Raw genomic sequence first — 26,826 nt, forward strand, 5'->3', positions numbered from 1 at the left:
CCATGCGCGCTGGAGCTAGACCCTCACCGGTAGCGGAATCGGTGTGAATGTGACGCCGATTTTTCTGATGTGGAACTCCCCCTATCCTCCGTTGGCGTCAACACTTAGACCCAGAATCCAGACCATAATCTTTACAATTACATATCAATTCTAATTAATTAGCTGACAGTATTTTGGTCAGTTTATGCACTGCCATCTGTCAGAAATTAGTGTGAAGCTCAAACTTGTCTCCCATCCATCTCATCATTCTAATTGACGGATCTTTTCTTCCATTTTTGCTTCTCAAATGTTTTTCAAGGTTCAGATGCAACCGCGTCCGAACCTTGTCTGAAAGATTAGGACTGACACAGATTCCTTTAATGTCAGAAGTACACTTGATTTAAGTTAAGGGTTTCATTCCTGGTCTATTTTGGCTAAAACCTGTCGACCTCTCAGCCGATCAGAGTCAGACATGAGGAATAGTAGCTTGTCTGCAGCTCACACCTGGTTCTCGCGAATTCTGATTCCAGTGCTTTCGAGAAGAAAGGATGAAAGTTGGAAATAAATCAAAACACACAAAAAAAAGACTTTCCTGAATGCTTGGAATTTATATTCAAAATAAATTCTTTAAACTAACTGAACAAAATGGAAAACGCATTAGCTTTTATCAAATAATTATTCTATTTATACACTCAGCGTTTTAAGTTAATTAAACTACATTTGCACAAGCAGATACAAGATACAAACAGAAAAAGTGTTACACTTGTGTAGTCATTAGCATATATATGCAAATTGTTACAGAAAAATGTTTTGAACAAAGGTAAAATGAGTCCAGAATAATCTAAATTGTCACATCAGACAATGAATGATTAAGTGTATATTACATCCTCCATAGGTGATAGCTATTTACTTTGATGTATTTGTTTAAACCAGTGTTTAACGATAATCCTAATATCAAGCTTTCTTCTTTGCAGTTATGCAACATGACTCGACATTCCCATTTCCCCACACAAATCCTTCCTGATTTCAAACAAGCCAATTGACCAGCTGGCCCTTGTCCATACAAATGAAAAAAAGATGTGGGGCTATTTAATAATTCGAGTGAATCATCAGAATTTTAATATCCCTTTAGGATTTAGGGTTGCTTGCCTTTCAATAGAATTTTCCTTTCACTGGGAGTGTTACAGAAGCGAAAGAAACACTGAACATCCCACAACTCTCAGTCCATCAATCGTAGCTGAGATGTTTGTACAGCTACACAGAGATATATGCCAATGTACTGTTAGTATCACTGGTTTAAACGTATTCTTCAGGATCACATTTACAATTCTCTTATCCAGAGAGCACATCATGGGGAAGAGTAGTCTGCAGCCTGTAACTGGAAATCGAATGGGAATGCAGGGTTGTGTTCCCTCACTCCTCCCAGATGCACTCCCTGTGACTGCCACTCCCAACTGGGATAGCCAATCAATGAATTATCCTGAAAGGGGTTGTGCAACATGAAACTTTGGGCTTTAACAAACTTTCACTTTTAGAATTCAGTATACAAACATTACAGTGTATCACATCAAAGTTAATACATTCAAAACTTGGGACTACATCTTCTGAACGCACTTTCATCCATCTGGCATTCTATCACAAAGGCCAAGAGGTGGACACGGCACTCCAAACCCGAGGTAGTCTCCAAAATGATCTTCTCTCAGCAGTAATTGGGTCTGGAGTCTGTGATACCTTATATTTCTGTGAGTGAAATGGACAGAAATGTTGGGGGAGAAAGGATGGGGTTGGGGAAGAATGGCATTGGCCCTTGTCAAGCTTCTTGGCCAGATTATTAATTATTAATAAAGTGAATGGGATGTCATTTTTAATAAATTCGAGGTCCACTTTTGGCTGCATTTAATATATCAAGACAACTCTGTTGATGTGGTGATATTCCTTATTGAGATTGCACCATAACTTTACTGTTTGTGGGGAGAGGGATTCAGGTTCCGAAGACCTACATGAGTCTGGGGGCAGCAGGTTGAAGCTGAAGCCGCTTTGAGGAGCCAAACCTGTTTAAACTATAAGGGTAAGTGAACAGTGAAGTTGTTAATAGTGGAATCAGGAGGTTACGGAGGAGTGGAGAGTCAACTATGGACTAATAAGGTTGTCCGAGGGGACCAATCAGGAATACAGAGAACAATGAGCCACAACAGAGAAGAGAGAAGCAGTGGGAATGAAACCCAAAGATGGGGAGCAATACAGCCCAGACAGTTAGGGGTGAATGAGCGATACATCCATGAGGTTAGTGCAGAGAGCTGCTCTGAGGAGTACACATGATTGGGAACAGGAGCAGGAGCTTGATGTGTCTGTTTCAGCAGTCTAATGAAAGAGGAGCTGGAGGATATGGAGTCAGCAGTCACAGGAAGCAGCAAAGGAGCGAGACAATAATGCATATAATTGGAAAATGTTAAAAACACAGCCCAGCTCTTTCCCAACGAAGAAAAGGTTTGCCATCAATTTTTCATGAAGAAATTGTGTCTTGAACTGACACAAACAAATTGAAATTTGTATAAATTCGTACACAGAAAATTTTCCTTATTAATTATTCCACTCAGTTGGTATCAATTCTACACATGTTTTTTGTTTATAATTGGAGGTAAATTGATGGTTGTATATTGACTGAAGAAAGGTATCTGAAGATAGTTGAATAATTGAGTGATATTAATTTTGGCCCCCAAATAATAGAAAGTTGAAATATTTTGTAGAACTAACGAAAGCAAAAGAATTACTGAATGGTAACTATAGTATTTTTATGAGTAACCAGGAATGGTAAGTACTGACAATTCTCAAAATCTTCTTATTTTATTTCTAATCCACTTGATGTACTTGCCTACTCTGGTGTATACACCTGGGTATTTATAATGTGCACAGCTGATTCCCCAGGACACAATCCCTTGAACAACTCCATCACAAACCAATGGTCCTCCGGAATCACCCTGCCAGGAAGGAAGTGGAGAAAAGCAAATCGGTGAAAATGTATCAAGAATTTTAATTAGATATTAGACACTTTCCTGTGGAATTTCGCACAGGGAGTCAAATGCAAAGGTAGTTTCAAGTGAAGCAAAGTTGAGGGTAGATAATTGGGTCAGAGCATTCCGATATAATTCAATTCCTATGTTTTTTTAATGTATTTCCAATTGTTAAGTGCTTTGAATGGAATGTAATCCTGGCATCCCCTAATTAAACCTTCCAGCCTTACTGCAGAAAAGAAATACATTAAAATTAACCAGTGTAGTCTTCTCAAAGTATTCACCGAATTATTAATATTATAACTCTTACATCTGCACACACTCCCATGCAAAGATTAAGCAGCATTTACTTTCTATTTAGCATTAGTTTAGTGTTTAAAAATCTTCCCAGTTTTTCTTCCTCTTGTAAAGGTATCAACTCTTGAGCTGCTACAACTTTTGCTGTGCTTCTCTTTAACAGACACACTAGGGCAGGATTGTCTGATCCCGAGGCTAAGTGTTGACGCCGTCGTAAACGCCATCGCGTTTCTTGACGGCATCAACATGGCCTCAGGAGCAGTGATTCTGACGCCTACAGAGGGCCAGCATGGCACTGGAGCGGCCCACGCCGCTACAGCTGCCGATCCCAGCTTCAGCCGGCCTCAGCGGAGGCCCCCTCCCTGGGTCAGACCTCCCTCGCCCCCCACCAGGCCGCTCCCGGATGTATTCACACCGAGGTCCCACCGGGTAAGACCACGCGTGGGCGGCGCTGGCAGAACTCGCTTTTTTTTGGGTGGCCATTCGGCCCATCACGGGCAGAGAATCCCCGGGGGGGGGGGGGGGGGGGGGTGGGGGGGGGGGGGGGTTGGGGGGGGGTGGGGGTGGGGGGGCGAAGAGCGGTCCCCGACCGGTGCCATGCCGGCGCCAGTGGCGGCGATTCTTCACTCTCCAGAGAATCGGCGGACCGGCGTCGCGCGATTCGCGCTCGTCCCCGGCAAATTCTCCAGCCCGGCCCAGAGTGAATCCTGCCCCAGGTCTCCGATGCATTGTAACCATTCCTTTGTGGAGAAGCTAACAGGTTATTTAACTATAGAATGCCATCGAAATTGAATGATTCCCCATCCAATGTTCACAACATATCTCCTTTCAATGGAGTGCAGAAATCCTAAATCGTTTTGCCTTTCCTAACTTGGTTGTAACCTTCCAGGATTAAACACCTTAATTCAGCAGAAATCATGGCTGAAACCAGAGAATTCCCAGGTCTGTAATGTTTTTAAACAATTTGCGAACAAGGAGCAGGTTTCCTGATCAATAATTTGCAGCAAGCGTCAAACTTCGAGCTCTGTTTTGGCCCATTTAAATGTGTTTGAAACGCCAAAACAATCTCCAATGCAGGGATGGAGAGCTGTCGCTGTAAGGATAGATGGAGAGGTTGGTCTGTGTTCTTTGGAGAAAAGAAAACTGGGAGGAGAGTTGATGGAGGTATTCCAGATCCTGAGGGACATGGACAGGGTAAATAGAGAGAAACTGTTCCCACGCAAGAGCATCAAGAACTAGATGCACAGATTCAAAATAACTGGCAAAAGGAGTAAAGGTGATGTGAGGGAACACTAATTTCACCCAGAGTGTGGTTTGAGTCTGGAACGAGCTTCCTGAGAGGGTGGTGGAGGCAGGTTCGATCGAGGTATTCAAAAGGGAATTGAATTGTTATCTGACAAGAATGAGTCAGGTTACGGGGATAAGAGTGAGACTGGGTAGAATGGTCTTTGGAAACTCAATGGACCAACTGGCCTCCTCCTGCACTGTAAAGATAGTGAGATTCTGTTCTGTGAAAATGTTAATACAGCTTTCTGAATTAATATGAATTATTGCATCAAGATGCGAAACATTCGACAGAAAGTCCTGACTGGTATATTATCGCAAAAGTGACAATAATTAGGAGGTCAAATTTATAGAGTTGCGATTGTTACATACCTGACAGGAATCCTTGCCTCCTGTTCTATAGCCTGCACAGATCATGAAGGCGCCCACTCTTCCTCCATATGAAGAAGGTCGATTGCATTTATAGCGAGAAATAATTGGAACATTAACGGCCTTAAGCACATCAGAGAGGCTATAACTGTAAATGGCGGTGACTCCCCAGCCAGAGACGGTACATAATGTCGTTTCAGGCAACATTTTACTGGAGGTTGGAATTGCTATGGGGCTGATGTATGCATTCTGTCTCGCTGGTCTATTCATCTGATAAAAAAAAGTGTTACATTTACCACATGTGCAAGAGATTTGCGAAACAGATTTAATAAAATTCTGGCCTTTGCAATATCAAACAAGTTCATATCGAAATGCTATGTGTGCATATAAAGAATAGTAATTAATTTATAGGAACATCTGTTATTAGAATTCACTTAGACAGACGTCCGTATATAAGGAATTATAACACACTTTGAATGCCTCATGAACATATTCCTTGATAATATCCAGTCAATACATTTTCAGTTTAGTTTGTGAAAAAGACACATCTCCCTCCGACAATAATTCCCCCTCATTCTGTATTAGGATATTTTAATTGCTTACTATCAAAGCCTATGAGATAGCACAGCTCCAAACACACCCACCTGAAGGGATAGATGCAGGAAGGATGTTTCCCCTGGCTATGTGTGTGTGTGGGGGGGGGGGGGGGGGGGGTCTGAGGTACAAGATCAGCCATGATCTAGTTGGATGGCAGAGCAGGCTCGAGGGGCCGAATGGTGCTCTCTTGCTTGTATTTTCCCTGTTGCTTTGTATCTGGGCTACTGAGGAAATTGCACTAGTTTTGATCCTGATAGACCCCGGTCGTATCAGATCGTCAAGCATGTGCCTCACAGCAGGACGGGATTAATGATCTGCCAGTGTGAAGGAAGACTTTATTTATACGGCATTTTTCATGAACTCAGGGCATCTGAAAGAGCTTTACAGCCAATAGAGTTCCTGTGAAGTGTGAAAATTCTGCAGCCAATTTCTACACAGCAAGCTCCCGTGAAGGGAAATGTGATAATGATCAGACCACATGTTGTAGTGATGTTGATGAGGGGTAAATATTGAGCAGAACATGAAGGAGAGCCCCCTGATCTTCAAAATCGTGCCATGGATCATTAGTGTATATCTGAGAAGATAGTCAAGCTTCGGGGTTTAACGTCTCACCCACTGAAATCAGCTCTTTAGACAGTGCAACACTCACCCAGTACTGCGCTGGAGTGTCAGTGTTAACTTTGTGCTCAAGTCTTCGGCTGGGTTTTTACCCCATGATATTTTATCTTACAGGCAAAAATGTTACAACTCAGCCATGTTTGACACTCCTTCTCTTTGGTGTGGAAATGGACCTCCATCAATGGACAGACACAATGCAGGCATGGCCACTTGTCCCGATGATTTAAATGAACCTGTCCTTGGGACTAGGTGAAGTAGAGGCAGAGGTTCCATCAGCACATTGTGCCAAAGGACATAAGAGAATTTCTATACTTGGGAATCCCCAGGTCTGTCTGCCACAGTGTTGAGTTGAGTCCTGCTACTCTGCCATATCCAGTTGTGAATGGTGGTGGACAATTAAAGAATTCCCTGGAGGAGGAGGGTCCACAAATATCCCCATCCCCAGAGATGGAGAAACCCAGCACATCCGTGCAAAAGACAAGACTGAAGCTCTTGCAAAGATTTCGATCTCGAAGTGTCGAGTGGATAATTAATCTCAGGCTCTCCAGAGGTCCCGAACATCACAGATGCCAATATCCAGCCAATTTGATTCACTTCCTGTGATAACAACATATGGCTGAAAACATTGGATATTGCAAAGGCTATGGGTCCTGACAACATTTCAGCAATAGTGCGGAGGGCTTATGCTCCAGAATGTTCCATGCTCCTCGTCAAGCTGTTCCAGTACATCGACAACACTGACATCTACCTTGCATAATGGAAAATTGCACATACACCAACCCAGCCAATTGCTGCCCCATTGGGATGTGGGCGTCGCTGGTTAGAACAGTATTTATTGCCCATTCCTAGTTTGTCTTCAGAAGGTGGTGATGAGCTGCCTTCTTGAACCGCTGAAGTCCCTGAAGTGTAGGTACATCCACTGAGCTGTTAGGGAGGGAGTTCCAAGTGTTTACCCCAGCGACAGTGAAGGAACGGCCGATATATTTCCAAGTCAAGGTGGTGAGTGACTCGGAGGGGGACCTCCAGGTGGTGGGGTCCCAGGTATCTGCTGCTCTTGTCCTTCTAGATGGTAGTGGCCGTGGGTTTGGAAGGTGCTGTCTCAGGAACCTTGATGAGTTACTGCAGTGCATCTTGTAGATGGTACACACGGCTGCCATTGTTCGGCGATGGTGGAGAGTTTGAATGTTTGTGGAAGGAGGAACAATCAAGCGGGCTGCTTTGTCCTGGATGACGTCGAGCTCTTGAGAGTTGGACTCATCCAGGCAAGTGGATAATATTCCATTACACTGACCTTGACAACAAGTCAGCATTTAATTGAGTATTGCTTCAAGGAGCCTGAACAATACAGGAGTCAATGGGAATCAAGGGGAAAAGTCTCTGCTGGTTGGAGTCATACCCGGCACAAAGGGAGATGGTTGTGGTGGTTGGAGGTCAATCATCTCAGCTCCAGGACATCACTGCAGGAGTTCCTCAGGGTAATGTCCTCGGCCCCAACCATCTTCAGCTGCTTCATCAATGACCTTCCTTCCATTATGTTTTTTAAAATATAAATTTAGAGTCCCAATTATTTTTTCCAATTAAGGGGCAATTTAGCGTGGCCAATCCACCTAACCTGCACATCTTTGGGTTGTGGGGATGAAACCCACACAGACACGGGGAGAATGTGCAAACTCCACACGGACAGTGACCCAGGGCTGAGATTCGAACACGGGTCCTGTAGGCAGCACCCTTCCTTCCATCATAAGACCAGAAGTGGGGATGTTCGCGGATGACGGCACAATGTTCAGCACCAATCGCAACTCTTCCGATAATGAAGCAGTCCAGGTCTAAATGTAGCAAGACCTGGAAAATATCCAGGTTTGGGCTGACAAGTGGCAAGTTACATTCGTGCCACATAAGTGCCAGGCAATGGCCATCTCAAATGTGGGCAACATAGTAGCATAGTGGTTAGCACTATGGCTTCACAGCGCCAGGGTCCCAGGTTCAATTCCCGCTTGGGTCACTGTCTGTGTGCACGTTCTGCCCGTGTCTGCGTGGGTTTCCTCCGGGTGCTCAGGTTTCCTCCCACAAGTCCCGAAAGACGTGCTGTTAGGTAATTTAGATGTTCCAAATTATCCCTCAGTGTACCCAAACAGGCGCCGGAATGTGGCGAATAGGGGATTTTCACAGTAACTTCATTGCCGTGTCAATGTAAGTCTACTTGTGACAATAAAGATTATTATTATTAATAATTAGGCAGAATCAAACCATCGCCGCTTGACATTCAATGAGATTGTTATCATTGCATTTAGATTAACAGATGGAAAGGATGTAAAATTGGACATATTGTAATGACATTGGTAATGTATCATTGTAATGACATTGGTAATGTATCATTGTAATGACATTGGTAATGTATCATTGTAATGACATTGGTAATGTATCATTGTAATGACATTGGTAATGTATCATTGTAATGACATTGGTAATGTATCATTGTAATGACATTGGTAATGTATCATTGTAATGACATTGGTAATGTATCATTGTAATGACATTGGTAATGTATCATTGTAATGACATTGGTAATGTATCATTGTCATCCTGGGGGCTATCGTTGACCATAAACTGAATTGGATTAGCCATGTCATACGGTGGCTACCAGGACAGGTCTGAGGCTGGGAATCCTGTGCCGAGTAACTCATCCGCTGACTCCCCAAAGCCTGTCCACAAGGCACAAGTCAGGAGTGTAATGGAATACTCTCCACTTGCCTGGATGAGTGCGGTTCCAACAACACTCAAGAAGCTCAACACCATCCAGGACAAAGCAGCCCACTTGATTGCTCCCCTTCCACAAACATTCACTCCCTCCACCACCAATGAACAGTGGCAGCCGTGTGTACCATCTACAAGATGCACTGCAGGAATTCACCAAGGTTCCTTAGACAGCTCCTCCCAAACCCACGATCACTACTATCTAGAAGGACAAGGGCAGCAGCCACATGGGAACATCACTGCATGGAGGTTCCCCTCCAAAAACTCATAGATCCGTAGAAGATAGGAGCAGGAGGAGGCCTTTTGGCCCTTCCAGCCTGTTCCGCCATTCATCACGATCATGGCTGATCATCCAACTCAATAGCCTAATCCTGCTTTCTCCCCATAGCCTTGGATCCCATTCTCCTCAAGTGCTATATCCAGCCGCCTCTTGAATATTTTCAAAGTTTTAGCATCAACTACTTCCTGTGGTAATGAATTGCAGAGGCTCACCATTCTTTGTGTGAAGAAGTGTCTCCTTATCTCTGCCTGAAATGGTTTACCCTGAATCCTCAGACTGTGACCCCTGGTTCTGGACACACCCATCATTGGTAACATCTTTCCTGCATCTACCCTGTCCAGTCCTGTTAGAATTTTATACGTCTCTATGAGATCCCCACCTCATTTTTCTGAACTCCAGTGAGAACAATCCCAACCTAGTCAATCTCTCCTCATAAGAGAGAGTCCCGCCAGCCCTGGAATCAGCCTGGTAAACCTTGGCTGCCCTCCCTTGAGAGCAAGAACATCCTTCCTCAGAGAAGGAGACCAAAACTGCCCACAATACTCCAGGTGTGGCCTCACCAAGGCCCTGTATAACTGCAGCAACACATCCCTGCTTCTATACTGAAAGAAGACAGAGGGTGGTGGTTGATGGCAAATGTTCATCCTGGAGTTCAGTTACTAGTGGTGTACCGCAAGGATCTGTTTTGGGGCCACTGCTGTTTGTAATTTTTATAAATGACCTGGAAGAGGGTGTAGAAGGATGGGTTAGTAAATTTGCAGATGACACGAAGGTCGGTGGAGTTGTGGACAGTGCTGAAGGATGTTATCGGATACAGAGGGACATAGATAAGCTGCAGAGCTGGGCTGAGAGGTGGCAAATGGAGTTTAATGCGGAAAAGTGTGAGGTGGTTCACTTTGGAAGGAGTAACAGGAATGCAGAGTACTGGGCTATGGCAAGATTCTTGGTAGTGTAGATGAACAGATAGATCTCGGCATCCAGGTACATAAATCCCTGAAAGTTGCCACCCAGGTTAACAGGGCTGTTAAGAAGGCATATGGTGTGCTAGCCTTTATCAGTAGGGGGATTGAGTTTCGGAGCCACGAGGTCATGCTGCAGCTGTACATAACTCTGGTGCGGCCGCACCTGGAGTACTGCGTGCAGTTCTGGTCACCACATTATAGGAAGGATGTGGAAGCTTTGGAAAGGGTTCAGAGGAGATTTACTAGGATGTTGCCTGGTATGGAGGGAAGGTCTTACGAGGAAAGGCTCAGGGACTTGAGGTTGTTTTTGTTAGAGAGGAGAAGGCTGAGAGGTGACTTAATAGAGACATATAAGATAGTCAGAGGGTTAGATAGGGTGGACAGTGAGAGTCTTTTTCCTCGGATGGTGATGACCAACATGAGGGGACATAGCTTTAAATTGAGGGGTGGTAGATCTAGGACAGATGTCAAAGGCAGTTTCTTTACTCAGAGAGTAGTAGGGGTGTGGAACGCCCTGCCTGCAGCAGTAGTAGACTCGCCAAATTTAAGGGCATTTAAGTGGTCACTGGATAGACATATGGATGAAAATGGAATTGTGTAGGTCAGATGGCTTCAGATGGTTTCACAGGTCGGCGCAACATCGAGGGCCGAAGGGCCCGTACTGCGCTGTAATGTTTTATGTTCTATGTTCTACTCAAAACCTCTCGCAATGAAAGCCAACATACCATTAGCCTTCTTTACTGCCTGCTGCACCTGCATGCTTACCTTCAGCGACTTGTGCACAAGGACACCCAGGTCCCGCTGCACACTCCCCTCTCCCAATTTACAACCATTCAGGTAGTAATCTGCCTTCCTGTTTTTGCTTTCAAAGTGAATAACCTCACACTTATCCAAATTATACTGCATCTGCCATTGATTTACCCACTCGCCCAACCTGTCCAGATCTTGCTGTAGGATCCCTGCATCCTCGTCACAGTTCACCCTACCACATAATTTGGTGTCATCTGCAAACTTTGAGATGTTACATTTTGTTCCCTCATCCAAATCATTAATATATATTGTGAATAGCTGGGGTCCCAGCACCAATCCCTGTGGTACCCCATTAGTTACTGCCTGCCAATTTGAAAAGGACCCATTCCCTACTCTTTGTTTCCTCTCTGCCAATCAGTTTTGAAATGAAAAAAAATGAATTGAAATGAAAATCGCTTATTGTCACAAGTAAGCTTCAAATGAAGTTACTGTGAAAAGCCCCTAGTCGCCACATTCCGGAGACTGTTCAGGGAGGCTGGTACAGGAATTGAACCGTGTTGCTGGCCTTCCTTGGTCTACTTTCAAAGCCAGCAATTTAGCCCTGTGCTAAACCAGCCTCATTCTATCCACCTCAATACATTTCACCCAATCCCATACGCATTAATTTTGCACAATAATCTCTTATGCAGGACTTTGTCAAACGCCTTCTGGAAGTCCAAATATACCACATCGACTGGCTCCCCCTTGTCGACTGTACTGGTTACCTCTTCAAAGAATTCCAACAGATTTGTCAGGCATGATTTTCCCTTCATAAATCCACGCTGACTCTGACTGATCCTGCCACTGCTTTCTAAATGTTCCGCTATAAAGTCCTTGATAATGGATTCAAGCATTTTCCCCACTACCGACGTTAGGCTTACTGGTCTATAATTCCCTGCTTTCTCTCTACCTCCCTTTTTGAATGTGGGAGTGACGTGAGTTACCCTCCAATCTGCAGGGACAGTTCCAGAGTCTATAGAATCCCAGAAGGTGACCACCAATGCATCCACTATTTCCAGAGCCACCTCCTTAAGCACTCTGGGATGCAGATTCTCAGGCCCTATCACCACTCCTTCACAGTCGCTGGGTCAAAATCCTTAAATTCCCTTCCTTTTTTTAAAATTGAGAGTATCCAATTCATTTTTTCCAATTAATGGGCAATTTAGCGTGGCCAATCCACCTATGCTGCATATCTTTGGGTTGTGGGGGTGAAACCCACGCAGACAAGGGGAGAATGTGCAAACTCCACACAGACAGTGACCCAGGCCAGAATCGAACCTTGGACCGCGACGCCGTGAGGCAGCAGTGCTAACCCACTGCGCCTCCGTGCTGCCCAAATTCCCTTCCTAACAGCACTGTGGCTGTACCTACATCTCAGGGATTGCAGGTGCTCAAGAAGGCACCTCACCACCACCTTCTCAGAGCCAATTAAATTTGAGCAATGAATGCTGGCCTAGCCAGCATTGACCACCTGGCGTGGGGCTGCCCACAATCGGAAACCCCACTGGTCGGCTGGCGAAACGGAGAATCCTGCTGCCGGTGGGCGGTGTATGGCACCAGAAAACAGATGTGGGGGCAGAGAATCTGAGTTTAAAATAACTGCAGAGGTCACTTGACCTATAAATTGGCCAAGTTTGGAAAAATCTGTATGCGGATTTACCAGGGACAAAGCTATAGGCAGTTCCCCTAATGGACTTCACACCTATCATTGTCTAAACTCTCTAAAAAACACAAGGGCAATGGGTCACTAGGCTTTCTGACTACAGAACCTATCTGGAACAATGAAGGGCTAAAAAGAAGTTATTATTCAAGGAGGGTGCTCAGGGACTCTATCTGTTTTAATGGCATTTAATAGTTTTGACAATGCAAGGTCAAACATGGATCACCCTCCAATACGTACTAATCACAGCTGTCACATGACCAAAACCCCTTGAGAAAGGCAGTGATTGTAATCTTTGTCTGTGGGTTACTGTAGCAGATGGAGAAGATGTTTGCGAATGGACATGTTACACCATCGCTCTTCCTTCTGTGTCACGTTCAGAGTCCTATCTCTGTTACATTTCGGAATACGTCACCATAGATAGAGAAATTAAAGCAAAAGGAATTCTGTCTGTTTACATAATACTGAGTTCAAAAGCCAGAGAAGTTCTGAAGGACAAAACATAAGGAACAGAAAGAATTGTCTCAACCTCAAGCAACAGCAAAGGAGCCAGAAACAATTAACTCGCTATCTTTTGCTTTTTAATCATTGAATCACAATTTGGCTAAAGGTTAACCTCCTCCATTGTGTTGCTTATGATTTTGCACGCTTGTGGATGTGTGGGTGTTGCAAAGGTTGGAACTTGTATTTGCATTTTAAAGTAGTTTTAATATCATAGAATTTACAGTGCAGAAGGAGGCCATTCGGCCCATCGAGTCTGCACCGGCTCTTGGAAAGAGCATCCTACCCAAGGTCAACACCTCCATCCTATCCCCATAACCCAGTAACCCCACCCAACACTAAGGGCAATTTTGGACACTAAGGGCAATTTATCATGGCCAATCCACCTAACCTGCACATCTTTGGACTGTGGGAGGAAACCGGAGCATCCGGAGGAAACCTACGCACACACGGGGAGGATGTGCAGACTCCACACAGACAGTGACCCAAGCCAGAATCGAACCCGGGACCCTGGAGCTGTGAAGCAATTGTGCTAACCACAATGCTACCGTGCTGCCCTCAATAAAAACAAACTTCTATGTTCAAACTCAAGAAAATCTTTTGGAATTAATTATTTGCAATCAGCACCTAAACGGTCAAGTAGACACTGAATGGACACTTTTATCCTTATAAATGATTTTTTAAAAAACCCTGTTAGGACCAATGGAGGAACGGGTAAGAAAGAGCAAGTGCTGGCATATGCCCTCACAAGGTCGGAGCAATGGCAGGTTGATGGAAAAAGTGAAGTCGTATGGGGTTCAGGGTGTACTAGCTAGATGGATAAAGAACTGGCTGGGCAACAGGAGACAGAGAGTAGTGGTGGAAGGGAGTGTCTCAAAATGGAGAAGGGTGACTAGTGGTGTTCCACAGGGATCCGTGCTCGGACCACTGTTGTTTGTGATCTACATAAATGACCTGGAGGAAGGTATAGGTGGTCTGATTAGCAAGTTTGCAGATGATACTAAGATTGGTGGAGCTGCAGATAGCGAGGAGGACTGTCAGAGAATACAGCAAAATATAGATAGATTGGAGAGTTGGGCAGAGAAATGGCAGATGGAGGTCAATCCAGGCAAATGCGAGGTGATGCATTTTGGAAGATCAAATTCAAGAGCGGACTATATGGTCAATGGAAGGGTCTTGGGGAAAATTGATGTGCAGAGAGATCTGGGAGTTCAGGTCCATTGTACCCTGAAGGTGGCAACGCAAGTCGATAGAGTGGTCAAGAAGGCATACAGCATGCTTGCCTTCATTGGATGGGGTATTGAGTACAAGAGTTGGCAGGTCATGTTACAGTTGTATAGGACTTTGGTTAGGCCACATTTGGAATACTGCGTGCAGTTCTGGCCGCCACATTACCAGAAGGACGTGGATGCCTGGAGAGGGTGCAGAGGAGGTTCACCAGGATGTTGCCTGGTATGGAGGGTGCTAGCTATGAAGAAAGCAGCACGGTAGCATGGTGGTTAGCATAAATGCTTCACAGCTCCAGGGTCCCAGGTTCGATTCCCGGCTGGGTCACTGTCTGTGTGGAGTCTGCACGTCCTCCCCGTGTGTGCGTGGGTTTCCTCCGGGTGCTCCGGTTTCCTCCCACAGTCCAAAGATGTGCGGGTTAGGTGGATTGGCCATGCTAAATTGCCCGTAGTGTCCTAAAATGTAAGGTTAAGGGGGGGGGGTTGTTGGGTTACGGGTATAGGGTGGATACGTGGGTTTGAGTAGGGTGATCATGGCTCGGCACAACATCGAGGGCCGAAGGGCCTGTTCTGTGCTGTACTGTTCTATGTTCTAAAGGTTGAGTAGATTAGGATTGTTTCCGTTGGAAAGACGGAGGTTGAGGGGGGACCTGATTGAGGTCTACAAAATTATGAGAGGTATGGACAGGGTGGACAGCAACAAGCTTTTCCCAAGAGTGGGTGTGTCAGTTACAAGGGGTCACGATTTCAAGGTGAGAGGGGGAAAGTTTAAGGGAGATGCGCGTGGAAAGTTTTTTACGCAGATGGTGGTGGGTGCCTGGAACGCTTTACCAGCGGAGGTGGTAGAGGCGGGCACGATAGCATCATTTAAGAAGCATCTAGACAGGTATATGAATGGGCGGGGAACAGAGGGAAGTAGACCTTGGAAAACAGGAGACAGGTTTAGATAAAGGATCTGGATCGGCGCAGGCTGGGAGGGCCGAAGGGCCTGTCCCTGTGCTGTAATTTTCTTCTTCTTCAATATGTCAGGTTTTACATCCATTTCTTTTTCTTAAATTTTAGAGTACCCAATTATTTTTTTTCCCAATTGAGGGGCAATTTAGTGTGGCCAATCCACCTACTATGCACATCTTTGGGTTATGGGGGTGAAACCCACGCAGACATGGGGAGAATGTGCAAACTCCACACGGACAGTGACCCAGGGCTGGGATTCGAACCCGGGTCCACAGCGCCGCAGTCCCAGTGCTAACCACTGCGCCACCGTGCTGCCCTTTTACATCCATTTCTCTCTGTTAATGTAAATGCAGCAACACTGGACCAATGTAACATTACACATCGACACAACTTACTTTCAAAAGCATGATGTCATGTTTGAATGTTGCAGGTAGATAATAAGGATACAGAATAAGTTTGATCACTTTGTAGTATTGTTCATTTCCGTCCGACTTGGATAAACTATGTTCACCCAAAACAATTGTGATGAGATATGGACTAGAACATGAAGAAAAATCACATTGACAATGATGAGCTTACGCTTTATTTTCAAAACATTTTATAATTTACCTGTTATTTAAAATAGCCATTGTAAGTTTTATTTGTAAGTAACCTACGGTTTCACACAATGAGCAGCTGAGAGGATCCAGCTGGGGTTAATTAAAGATCCGCTGCAGTAATGTACTGATCTTATCTGTAAGGAAGCTTGATACGGAACAGAGTGAGGGACAACTTCATATCCTCCAATGATCCGGTCTTCAGCTAAACCTGGGAAAAGTAAAATTTTAAACACTTAATAAAGGTGAGGACCTCATGTTGTATTTGCTGAAGATTCAACCAGTTATGGGATAAGACTGGAGTCAACGTTTCGACCAAACTTTCCTGTGAAGTCAGCTCTGTTTCAATAAATAAATAGTTGTGACTCCATCTTGGCTTCTGCAACCTGTAATCTACACTTCAATGTAATATTTAATTAAACAAGCTAATCCACACATATTGGATGGTAAATGAATCCTGAAATAGTACAGATAAAATAAGACACTGTTGGAAATCTGAAACAACGAGAGAGGATGTTGTAAAATGTCCATTAGGTAAATCAGTATCTAAAGTACATGCTAATATTTATCAGCAGAATTAATTGAAATGCCCCAACGTAAACATTAATCATTAATTTTCAGACGCAGATTCCAAGGAACGTTAAGAAAAATCAAGCACTGACACAATTATCAGACCAATTCAAATCCTTCCATTCAGATTTGTTGCTGCGTGTTGTTTATTTTGAGAGCACAATTCTCAAAATTATGGTTGGCATCAGTAAAAAAACTCATTCAAAGCATTGGAAAGGTATCATTGGAAGCTGGAGCAATGATGCTGAGGATGAGGAAGCCATTTTGCCATCTCGACAATCCAGTTCCTTATCCACGGTTAGGGCATCAAAGCCAGAACTGTTACCAGAGAATCTGGTGTCAACATGAACAATAAAGTATAAACAAATCTGAAAATAAATTCAAGAAATATCTATTGTCCGCAGCCTTGCCTCTTGTATTAAAAGTGTACATGAATGGAAATCTTACAATGGGTGCAATAATGTATTTTATGTGCATTCAAGACTGGTACAGCCTGATTGTTGGCACAGGTGGCACTCACCATGCTGCCAATTGCAGCAGGAAGGAGTCCTGTAGGTTTACAGAAATTCTTTGTACTGTTTGATGGATTGGGTTGAGTTCTTCACTCTCCTGCCCAATGCAGGGGCGGGGGGGCGGGGGGGGGGGGGGGGGGGGGGGGGTGGGGGGGGGGGGGAGGATGGATCACTGGTGCCCCACTATGTAGCCAATTGGTTCACATGGTCAAAGTTTCCCGTGTCCCCAGGGCATTTGACAGAAGGACATTTTCACACAATGTCCTTTTAAAAACTCACCAATATTTCCTTGGGTTCGCCAGTAGGATCCTGCTCTCTGATGTTTTGGGAAGAGGAGCACTTATGTTGGGATGCCTTGCAGGCCCAGTTACTGGAAAGGTGCAGGTCGAGGACTAGATAATGAAGGATGGGGTTGAGGTCAGGGCAGTGAGCTGGAATAGCATGGTGTATGCCCCACAATCCTGAGATCAGTGCGAGCCGACGTGGTAAAACAAATATTTAATTGACTGGTCTGCAGAAAGCAGTGCGAAAGAGGTGGGAGAGGATAACAACGGTCAGGTGTGGAGATTAAATTCACCTGAAAATCAAAGAAAGTGAAGAGGTGGAAGGGGCAGAGGGAGTGAAAAGGGGCAGTAGGATATCAAATTCAGAGCACATAAAGTTCAGAGCGCATATTTGAAAAGAGCAAAATGTGTAAGTTAGTGGCAACTGGTAGAAATAGTGTGAAAGATATTTGAGAAATGGGGAATTGACACTGAACAATGGGGAATGGAGACTGAAAAATGGGGAATCATAGAAAATCGTAGAAATTACAGTGCAGAAGGAGGCCATTCGGCCCATCGAGTCTGCACATCGAGTCTGCACCGGCTCCTGGAAAGAGCACCCTACCCAAGGTCAACACCTCCACCCTATCCCCATAACCCAGTAACCCCACCCAATACTAAGGGCAATTTTGGACACTAAGGGCAATTTATCATGGCCAATCCACCTAACCTGCACATCATTGGACTGTGGGAGGAAACCGGAGCAACCGGAGGAAACCCACGCACACACGGGGAGGATGTGCAGACTCCACACAGACAGTGACCCAAGCCGGAATCGAACCTGGGACCTTGGAGCTGTGAAGCGATTGTGCTGTCCACAATACCACCGTGCTGCAGACTGAACAATGGGGAATGGAGACTGAACAATGGGGAATGGAGACTGAACAATGGGGAATGGACACTGGACAATGGGGAATGGAGACTGAACAATGGGGAATGGAGACTGAACAATGGGGAATGGAGACTGAACAATGGGGAATGGAGACTGAACAATGGGGAATGGAGACTGAACAATGGGGAATGGAGACTGAACAATGGGGAATGGAGACTGAACAATGGGGAATAGACACTGAACAATGGGGAATGGAGACTGAACAATGGGGAATGGAGACTGAACAATGGGGAATGGAGACTGAACAATGGGGAATGGAGACTGAACAATGGGGAATGGAGACTGAACAATGGGGAATAGTCACTGAACAATGGGGAATGGAGACTGAACAATGGGGAATGGAGACTGGACAATGGGGAATGGACACTGAACAATGGGGAATGGAGACTGGACAATGGGGAATGGAGACTGGACAATGGGGAATAGACACTGAACAATGGGGAATGGAGACTGGACAATGGGGAATGGAGACTGAACAATGGGGAATGGAGACTGGACAATGGGGAATGGAGACTGAACAATGGGGAATAGACACTGAACAATGGGGAATGGAGACTGGACAATGGGGAATGGAGACTGGACAATGGGGAATGGACACTGAACAATGGGGAATGGAGACTGGACAATGGGGAATGGAGACTGGACAATGGGGAATAGACACTGAACAATGGGGAATGGAGACTGGACAATGGGGAATGGAGACTGAACAATGGGGAATGGAGACTGGACAATGGGGAATAGACACTGGACAATGGGGAATGGAGACTGAACAATGGGGAATAGACACTGGACAATGGGGAATGGAGACTGGACAATGGGGAATGGAGACTGAACAATGGGGAATAGACACTGAACAATGGGGAATGGAGACTGAACAATGGGGAATAGACACTGAACAATGGGGAATAGACACTGAACAATGGGGAATGGAGACTGAACAATGGGGAATGGAGACTGAACAATGGGGAATGGAGACTGGACAATGGGGAATGGAGACTGGACAATGGGGAATGGAGACTGGACAATGGGGAATAGACACTGAACAATGGGGAATGGAGACTGGACAATGGGGAATAGACACTGAACAATGGGGAATGGAGACTGGACAATGGGGAATGGAGACTGAACAATGGGGAATGGAGACTGAACAATGGGGAATAGACACTGAACAATGGGGAATGGAGACTGAACAATGGGGAATGGAGACTGAACAATGGGGAATAGACACTGAACAATGGGGAATGGAGACTGAACAATGGGGAATAGACACTGGACAATGGGGAATGGAGACTGGACAATGGGGAATGGAGACTGGACAATGGGGAATAGACACTGGACAATGGGGAATAGACACTGAACAATGGGGAATGGAGACTGAACAATGGGGAATGGAGACTGAACAATGGGGAATGGAGACTGAACAATGGGGAATGGAGACTGAACAATGGGGAATGGAGACTGAACAATGGGGAATGGAGACTGAACAATGGGGAATGGAGACTGAACAATGGGGAATAGACACTGGACAATGGGGAATGGAGACTGAACAATGGGGAATAGACACTGAACAATGGGGAATGGAGACTGAACAATGGGGAATAGACACTGAACAATGGGGAATGGAGACTGAACAATGGGGAATGGAGACTGGACAATGGGGAATAGACACTGGACAATGGGGAATGGAGACTGAACAATGGGGAATGGAGACTGGACAATGGGGAATGGAGACTGAACAATGGGGAATAGACACTGAACAATGGGGAATGGAGACTGAACAATGGGGAATAGACACTGAACAATGGGGAATAGACACTGAACAATGGGGAATGGAGACTGAACAATGGGGAATGGAGACTGAACAATGGGGAATGGAGACTGGACAATGGGGAATGGAGACTGGACAATGGGGAATAGACACTGAACAATGGGGAATGGAGACTGGACAATGGGGAATGGAGACTGGACAATGGGGAATAGACACTGAACAATGGGGAATGGAGACTGGACAATGGGGAATGGAGACTGAACAATGGGGAATAGACACTGGACAATGGGGAATGGAGACTGAACAATGGGGAATGGAGACTGGACAATGGGGAATGGAGACTGAACAATGGGGAATGGAGACTGAACAATGGGGAATGGAGACTGGACAATGGGGAATGGAGACTGGACAATGGGGAATGGAGACTGGACAATGGGGAATGGAGACTGAACAATGGGGAATGGAGACTGAACAATGGGGAATGGAGACTGGACAATGGGGAATGGAGACTGGACAATGGGGAATGGAGACTGGACAATGGGGAATGGAGACTGAACAATGGGGAATGGAGACTGGACAATGGGGAATGGAGACTGGACAATGGGGAATGGAGACTGGACAATGGGGAATGGAGAATGGACAATGGGGAATGGAGACTGGACAATGGGGAATGGAGACTGGACAATGGGGAATAGACACTCGTGATGAAGATTGGTATTTCAGATATATCCGTTATATGTATTTGGTGCAATCTGTGTTAAAGCCGGGTTTAGCCTGTGACTGCTGCAGTTTTTAAAATACTGGTTTAAAAGACAACTAAAATTTTTTTGAACCAGATGTGCAGTTAAAGCATTGTTAGTGTTTGGGCTAAAGGACTTTTATTTAGATTAAGAGGGCTCCCTGCAGAGTAGTCAATTAGAGTCCCTGGTGCTGGTTTCTCCGATTTGAAGACTAAGTGCTCTCCCCGAAGTGGGAACTGTGGCGTTTAACGCCTGAAAAAACAGGGGGAAATCTGCACCAATGATCTGCCTGGTAGGGGCCTCGCAGGCACGCAGCGTAATGCTCCCAAATGTAGCTGTGGATACGGATGGAGCCGTTCAACATGGCGCTGGCTGCGTGCGGACCCGCCCGCCGAAAACTACCCCCTGTGATCAGCCTCGTCACCCCAGTGTCAACCCCCACCAGTGCCCCCACCCTCGCCAAAGCACCCCCCTGCCCGCGGAACAGCTCCCCCCAGACTGTGGCTGGGCTGGACTCAGTGTGCAGCCATCACACCGGCTTCAAGTAAATAAAAAGGGCCAGTGTTCCACGCTGTTGGGATACGGCCCATCGTGTGGGTGAAGCATCGTGGGAGGGCCTTGGGTAACGTCCAGAGGCTGTCCCAACACCATTTCCGATGGGGGGTGATGCATTCCAAAGGCAGAGTTGCCCACAATTCTGGCTCAAACAGGGATTCTCCGGCCGATCGCCGAGAGCGATTCTGGCATTGGCGACTGGCGAATCCTGCCCATTGTGTTCAGTTTAGTCTGATGAGATAGCTAATGGGAAGGGCCAAGGGTTGTGAGACTGAACCTGTTTTTTAACCTCATACTTACAATGCCAAAAATAAAGAATCCAACACCACAGCACATTGACAAAAATTTTGTCAGAATATATCTATTTTTTAAAAATTAGACTACCCAGTTGTTTTTTTGAATTTTGGGGCAATTTAGCGTGGCCAATTCACCTACCCCATCATCTTTGGGTAGTGGGGGTGACACCTAAGGAAACACGAGGACCCCAGAACACATTCACATCTATATAATTTTGTACCATTTCCAACTAGACAGGAAGTGTAATGTATATTACACAGTGCAGCACGGTAGCACAGTGATTAGCACAATTGCTTCACAGCTCCAGGGTCCCAGGTTCGATTCCAGCTTGGGTCACTGTCTGTGCGGAGTCTGCACATCCTCCCCGTGTCTGCGTGGGTTTCCTCCGGGTGCTCCGGTTTCCTCCCACAGTCCAAAGACATGCAGGTTGGGTGGATTGGCCATGATAAATTACCCTTAGTGTCCAAAATTGCCCTAAGTGTTGGGTGGGGTTACTGGGTTATGGGGATAGGGTGTGGGCTTGGGGAGGGTGCTCTTTCCAAGGGCCGGTGGAGTCTGGATGGGCTGAATGGCCTCATTCTGCACTGTAAATTCTATGATTCTATGATATAGCAATATGTACCCCTGTGCAGAAACACCTGGACAATATAATTAAGCGGACAAGTGGCAAGTAAGATTCATGACACATAAGTGCCAGGCAATGACCATCTCCAACAAGAGAGAATCTAACATCATCCCTTGACATTCAATAGCATTACCATCGCTGAATCCCCCATTAGCAACATCCTGGTTTTACCATTGAACACTCCTCTACCATATAAAGACTGTGGCTACAAGAGCAAGCCAGAGGCTGGGAATTCTGTATTGAGTAACAATACTCTCCAAAGCCTGTCCACCATCTGCAAGGCAGAAGTCAGGAGTGTGATGGAATACTCTCCACTTGCCTGGATGAGTGCAGCTCCAAAAACACTCAAGAAGCTCGACACCATCCAGGACAAGGCAGCCCAGTTTATTGAAACCACATTCACCAATTAAACATTCACTCTCTCCGCCACGAACAAACAGTCACAGCAGTGTGTACTATCTACATGATGCACCATAACAATTCACCAATCCTCCTTTAATAGCACCTTCTAAACCCATGGAAGATGAGGGCAGCAGGAACCACCTACAAATTCCCCTCCAAGCCACATACCATCCTGAATCACTGGGGGAGGCATGGTCACACAGTGGTTAGCACTGCTGCCTCGCAGCTCTGGGGACCCAGGTTCAACTCCGGCCTCGGGTCACTGTCTGTGTGGAGTCTGCACTTTCTTCCCGTGTCTGTGTGGGTTTCTTCCGGGTGCTCCGGTTTCCTCCCACAGTCCAAAGATGTGTAAATGATATGGATTGGCCATGTTAAATTGCCCCTTAGTGTCCAGGGATGTGCAGGTTAGGGTGGAGAAGTGGGCTTGGCTGGAGTGCCAAGAGGGCCGCTGCAGACTCAGTGGGCCGAATGGCCTCCTTCTGCACTGCAGGGATTCTATGACTTGGAAATAAAATGCCGTTCATTCACGGTCACAGATTTTCACAAGATGGCAAAGATTTGCAAAGGTCCTCAGGACTGGTTCTATTCTAATGTGAAACTTCTCAAAACAAATCACCATTTTTTGATTAGTTTTCCAGCAGAGGGATTTTATAACTAAGAATGACCTAGTATGAAAACTGAAATCTTTAAGCCAACGCTCAGTATCTGTGGTGTATTTTTGTGAGTCAGCATAATCTTCTCTCCTGACTTTATTTTCCTTTTTTTAATGCTAAGTTCCATAAAAAGTATTTTACAAACTTTAGTAGCTGCTGTGCTAACCGGAGAGACAGGTTTTAAAGTTTAATGATATCTCAGCAATCCAGCCTATAAACCAACATTTCTCTCATTTTATAGGAATAAATTAGCTCACTATTTAAAAAGTTCTCATTTGAGATGATGACCTTATATCATAGAGGGCAACATGGTAGCATTGTGGATAACACAATTGCTTCACAGCTCCAGGGTCCCAGGTTCGATTCCGGCTTGGGTCACTATCTGTGCGGAGTCTGCACGTCCTCCCCGTGTGTGCGTGGGTTTCCTCCGGGTGCTCCGGTTTCCTCCCACAGTCCAAAGATGTGCCGGTTAGGTGGATTGGTCATGATAAATTGCCCTTAGTGTCCAAAATTGCCCTTAGTGTTGGGTGGGGTTACTGGGTTATGGGGATAGGGTGGAGGTGTTGACCTTGGGTAGGGTGCTCTTTCCAGGAGCCGGTGCAGACTGAATGGGCCGAATGGCCTCCTTCTGCACTGTAAATTCTATGATAATCATACCTTTGAAACTTCTGTTAGGTCCCAATTGTTTATTAACCATCTTAAATAGATGCACCCAATTCAGATGTTAATCAGTTCAATGATTTCAAAGCTGCCGTCTTCCTTCAATAAATTTCAGATGATACAGTTCTTTACAATATAAAATTGCAGACATTACAGTTCTGAGGGATGGTTTTGCCCAACATAAGCCCGCAAGACATTGGAGCAAAATTAGGCCGTTCAAAGAGTTCCACAGATTCACAACCCTCTGGCTGAAGAAATTCCTCCTCATCTCTGCTTTAAAGGTTTGTCCCTTCAGTCTGAGGCTGTGTCCTCTGATTCTAGTTTTTCATACAAGTGGAAACATCCTCTCCACGTCCACTCTATCCAGGCCTCGCAGTATCCTGTAAGTTTCAATAAGATCCCCTCTCATCCTTCTAAACTCCAACGAGTACAGACCCAGAGTGCTCAACTGTTCCTCATACGACAAGCTCTTCATTCCAGGGATCATTCTTGTGAACCTCCTCTGGATCCTTTTCCAAGGCCAGCACATCCTTCCTTAGATACAGGGCCCAAAATTGCTCACAATACTCCAAATTGTATCTGCACTCCTTAACCAATGTTTTCTAGTCTAAAACCCATTCCCCTGTCCTTTCCCCATTCATTTATATTCCTCCTTTTTAAATACTCAACTGATTCTATTTAAACTGTCACAATCACCTTTAACTCAATAGCAACTTGCCTTTGAGGATTTTGAACGCTAATAACTGATTCTATGTGAAAAGCTTTCTACTTTTATCTTCAATCATGAAGTTATCAAACAGGGACCCTAATGGCTGTACTTTAGTGAGGTCAAAATCACAGAATGATCCTCCACTGATCTCAGCTAGGGGACAGTGTAGGATCCAAAGGCAGCCTCTCTATTCCTGGAAAATCCAATCTGGTTTCCACTTTTGTGATTGCTATCCATTGATGGAATTTGGTGGTAGTAGAGCTGGGCTTGGTTGTTGTAAGCTCTGTGCCGACTGGCCGATTTTAAACATTGAAGAGTTTTTACTCCATTGTGGGATTGGGCGTCGCTGTCTGGTCCAACGTTGCCCATCCCTAATTACCCTTCAACTGAGTGGCACTTGAAATGCCGGAGCGTCCAATCCTCCAGCCCAGTGCTTGGGAAATGGGATTGGGATCGATAGGTGCCTGATGTGCTGTACAACTCAATTTAAGAGTCACAGCGAGGCGAGGCCTGGTAAAGACTGATTTACCAGATGGGTTTTGATGACAATGGTTTCATGGCCCGAATTTTCTTGGATTTCAATTTCACCAGCTGCTGTGGTGGGATTCGAACCCCATTCCCCGGAGCATTGCCCTGGATTTCTGGATTACCAATCCAATGACAATACCACTACGCCACGGCCTATCCCCGTGGAAGAATGAACGGTTGGGACAGGTGATGGAGTAAATTGCCTACAGAAACAAATTTTGACACAAATCAGCATTTTTAAGAGGAAGATCAAACAGGGTTCAAAACACATGTTGATAAAGCATGCACTACTATTTAAAACTACCATGTTGAATAGTGTGTGAGAAAAATCATTCCGCTTTTATCATTCCATAATGAGTTTCACTTCTGTCATGCTAGATCTTTGAGTCTATCCAAAGTATTATTCATATCACACGAGCTGACTGGTCCTTACCTTGTGTAATGCATAGAAAGACCAGCTTCATATATATAAGGACTTCCATTCTGTAATCTCTGCGATGCACACAAAACAGAAAGACTTTGTTGCTCACACATGTAGATTACTACTTAAAACTCAACTAGGTTCCCCAATGGCGAATCGGGTTTATTCAGAAAGGAGTTCAGTCATGCAGACCAGGTCTGTCATTGGTGAAGCTAAGTTTGCTGAGGCAGCAGAAGCATAATTATTGGACTAAGCTGAGGAAAACAACAACTATATGATCATATCGAGCCTCCGCCATTCAATAAGGACATAGCTGATCCATTTGTGTTTCAAATTAAACATTCCCCGACCCGCCGGGTAGGGGGGAATCCCGGCCCAGGTATCTATGTAGTCGACCTCCTCTGAACCACCTCCAACGCATTTACATCCTTCCTTAAATAAGGAGACCAAAACTGCACACAGTATTCCAGATGTGGTCTCAACAATTTCCTATGTAACTGAAGCATAATATCCTTCCTTAGCAATCTCCACTAGTCTCCCTACAGCTGCTCTCTATTCTCTTCCCAGTAATTTCTATTGGAAATGTAGCAGTGTGCGCCACATGGATGAATATGGGGCTGTTTAGCACAGGGCTAATTCGCTGGCTTTGAAAGCAGACCAAGCAGGCCAGCAGCATAGTTCGATTCCTGTAACAGCCTCCCCGAACAGGCGCCGGAATGTGGCGACTAGGGGCTTTTCACAGTAACTTCATTTGAAGCCTACTCGTGACAATAAGCGATTTTCATTTCATTTTTTTCAATAACCTGCCTGACTCACTTTGAACAATGTGAATAATAATACCTTAGATAAGGTAGAGGAGGTTGTGGTGGTGTCCATGGACCTGTACACCACAGCAAGAAATTACCAGGGGAGGGTCGGTGGGGAGGGAGGACAATTAATTGATGAGATGTTAAAAGTGAATCAACAAAATAATAAATTAATAAAACTCATCCATTGTGCCCAAATAATTTTAAAACTCTTAGTTTTTATCCAGCAGGAAAAAAATAGAGTATTTTACTTCTGAATGTTAGGCATCACAGAAATGTCCGCCAGTACAGAAGCAAACAGGAAATAAGTGACAACAAGGCAAATCCGACATATTTATAATGAAATGTCTTTACTCTGCGCTGACATAAAGTTATATTATACTATTAAATTAATCTCTATTTCAATTACTTTTATGTTTTTTTATGAGCTACACGTACCTTCAGGAAAGGACGAAAATATAGCCGACAATCTGCAACTTGTGATCGGC

At 45.1% G+C, this 26,826-nt stretch overlaps 1 protein-coding gene across 1 annotated transcript; it reads right to left on the bottom strand.

The window, feature by feature from the left end:
* Positions 1–682: 682 nt before the first annotated feature.
* Positions 683–26,826, bottom strand: LOC119979337 (trypsin-3). The gene is made up of 6 exons (XM_038821433.1): positions 26,777–26,826; positions 25,545–25,603; positions 15,938–16,088; positions 15,677–15,818; positions 4,944–5,210; positions 683–2,957 (listed from the first exon to the last, which is right to left on the bottom strand). The coding sequence occupies exons 2-6, from the start codon at positions 25,591–25,593 to the stop codon at positions 2,808–2,810; spliced, it is 759 nt and encodes a 252-aa protein (XP_038677361.1). The 5' UTR covers positions 25,594–25,603; positions 26,777–26,826; the 3' UTR covers positions 683–2,807.

This window comes from Scyliorhinus canicula, chromosome 16, assembly GCF_902713615.1.
Source record: "Scyliorhinus canicula chromosome 16, sScyCan1.1, whole genome shotgun sequence".
NCBI lineage: Eukaryota > Metazoa > Chordata > Chondrichthyes > Carcharhiniformes > Scyliorhinidae > Scyliorhinus > Scyliorhinus canicula.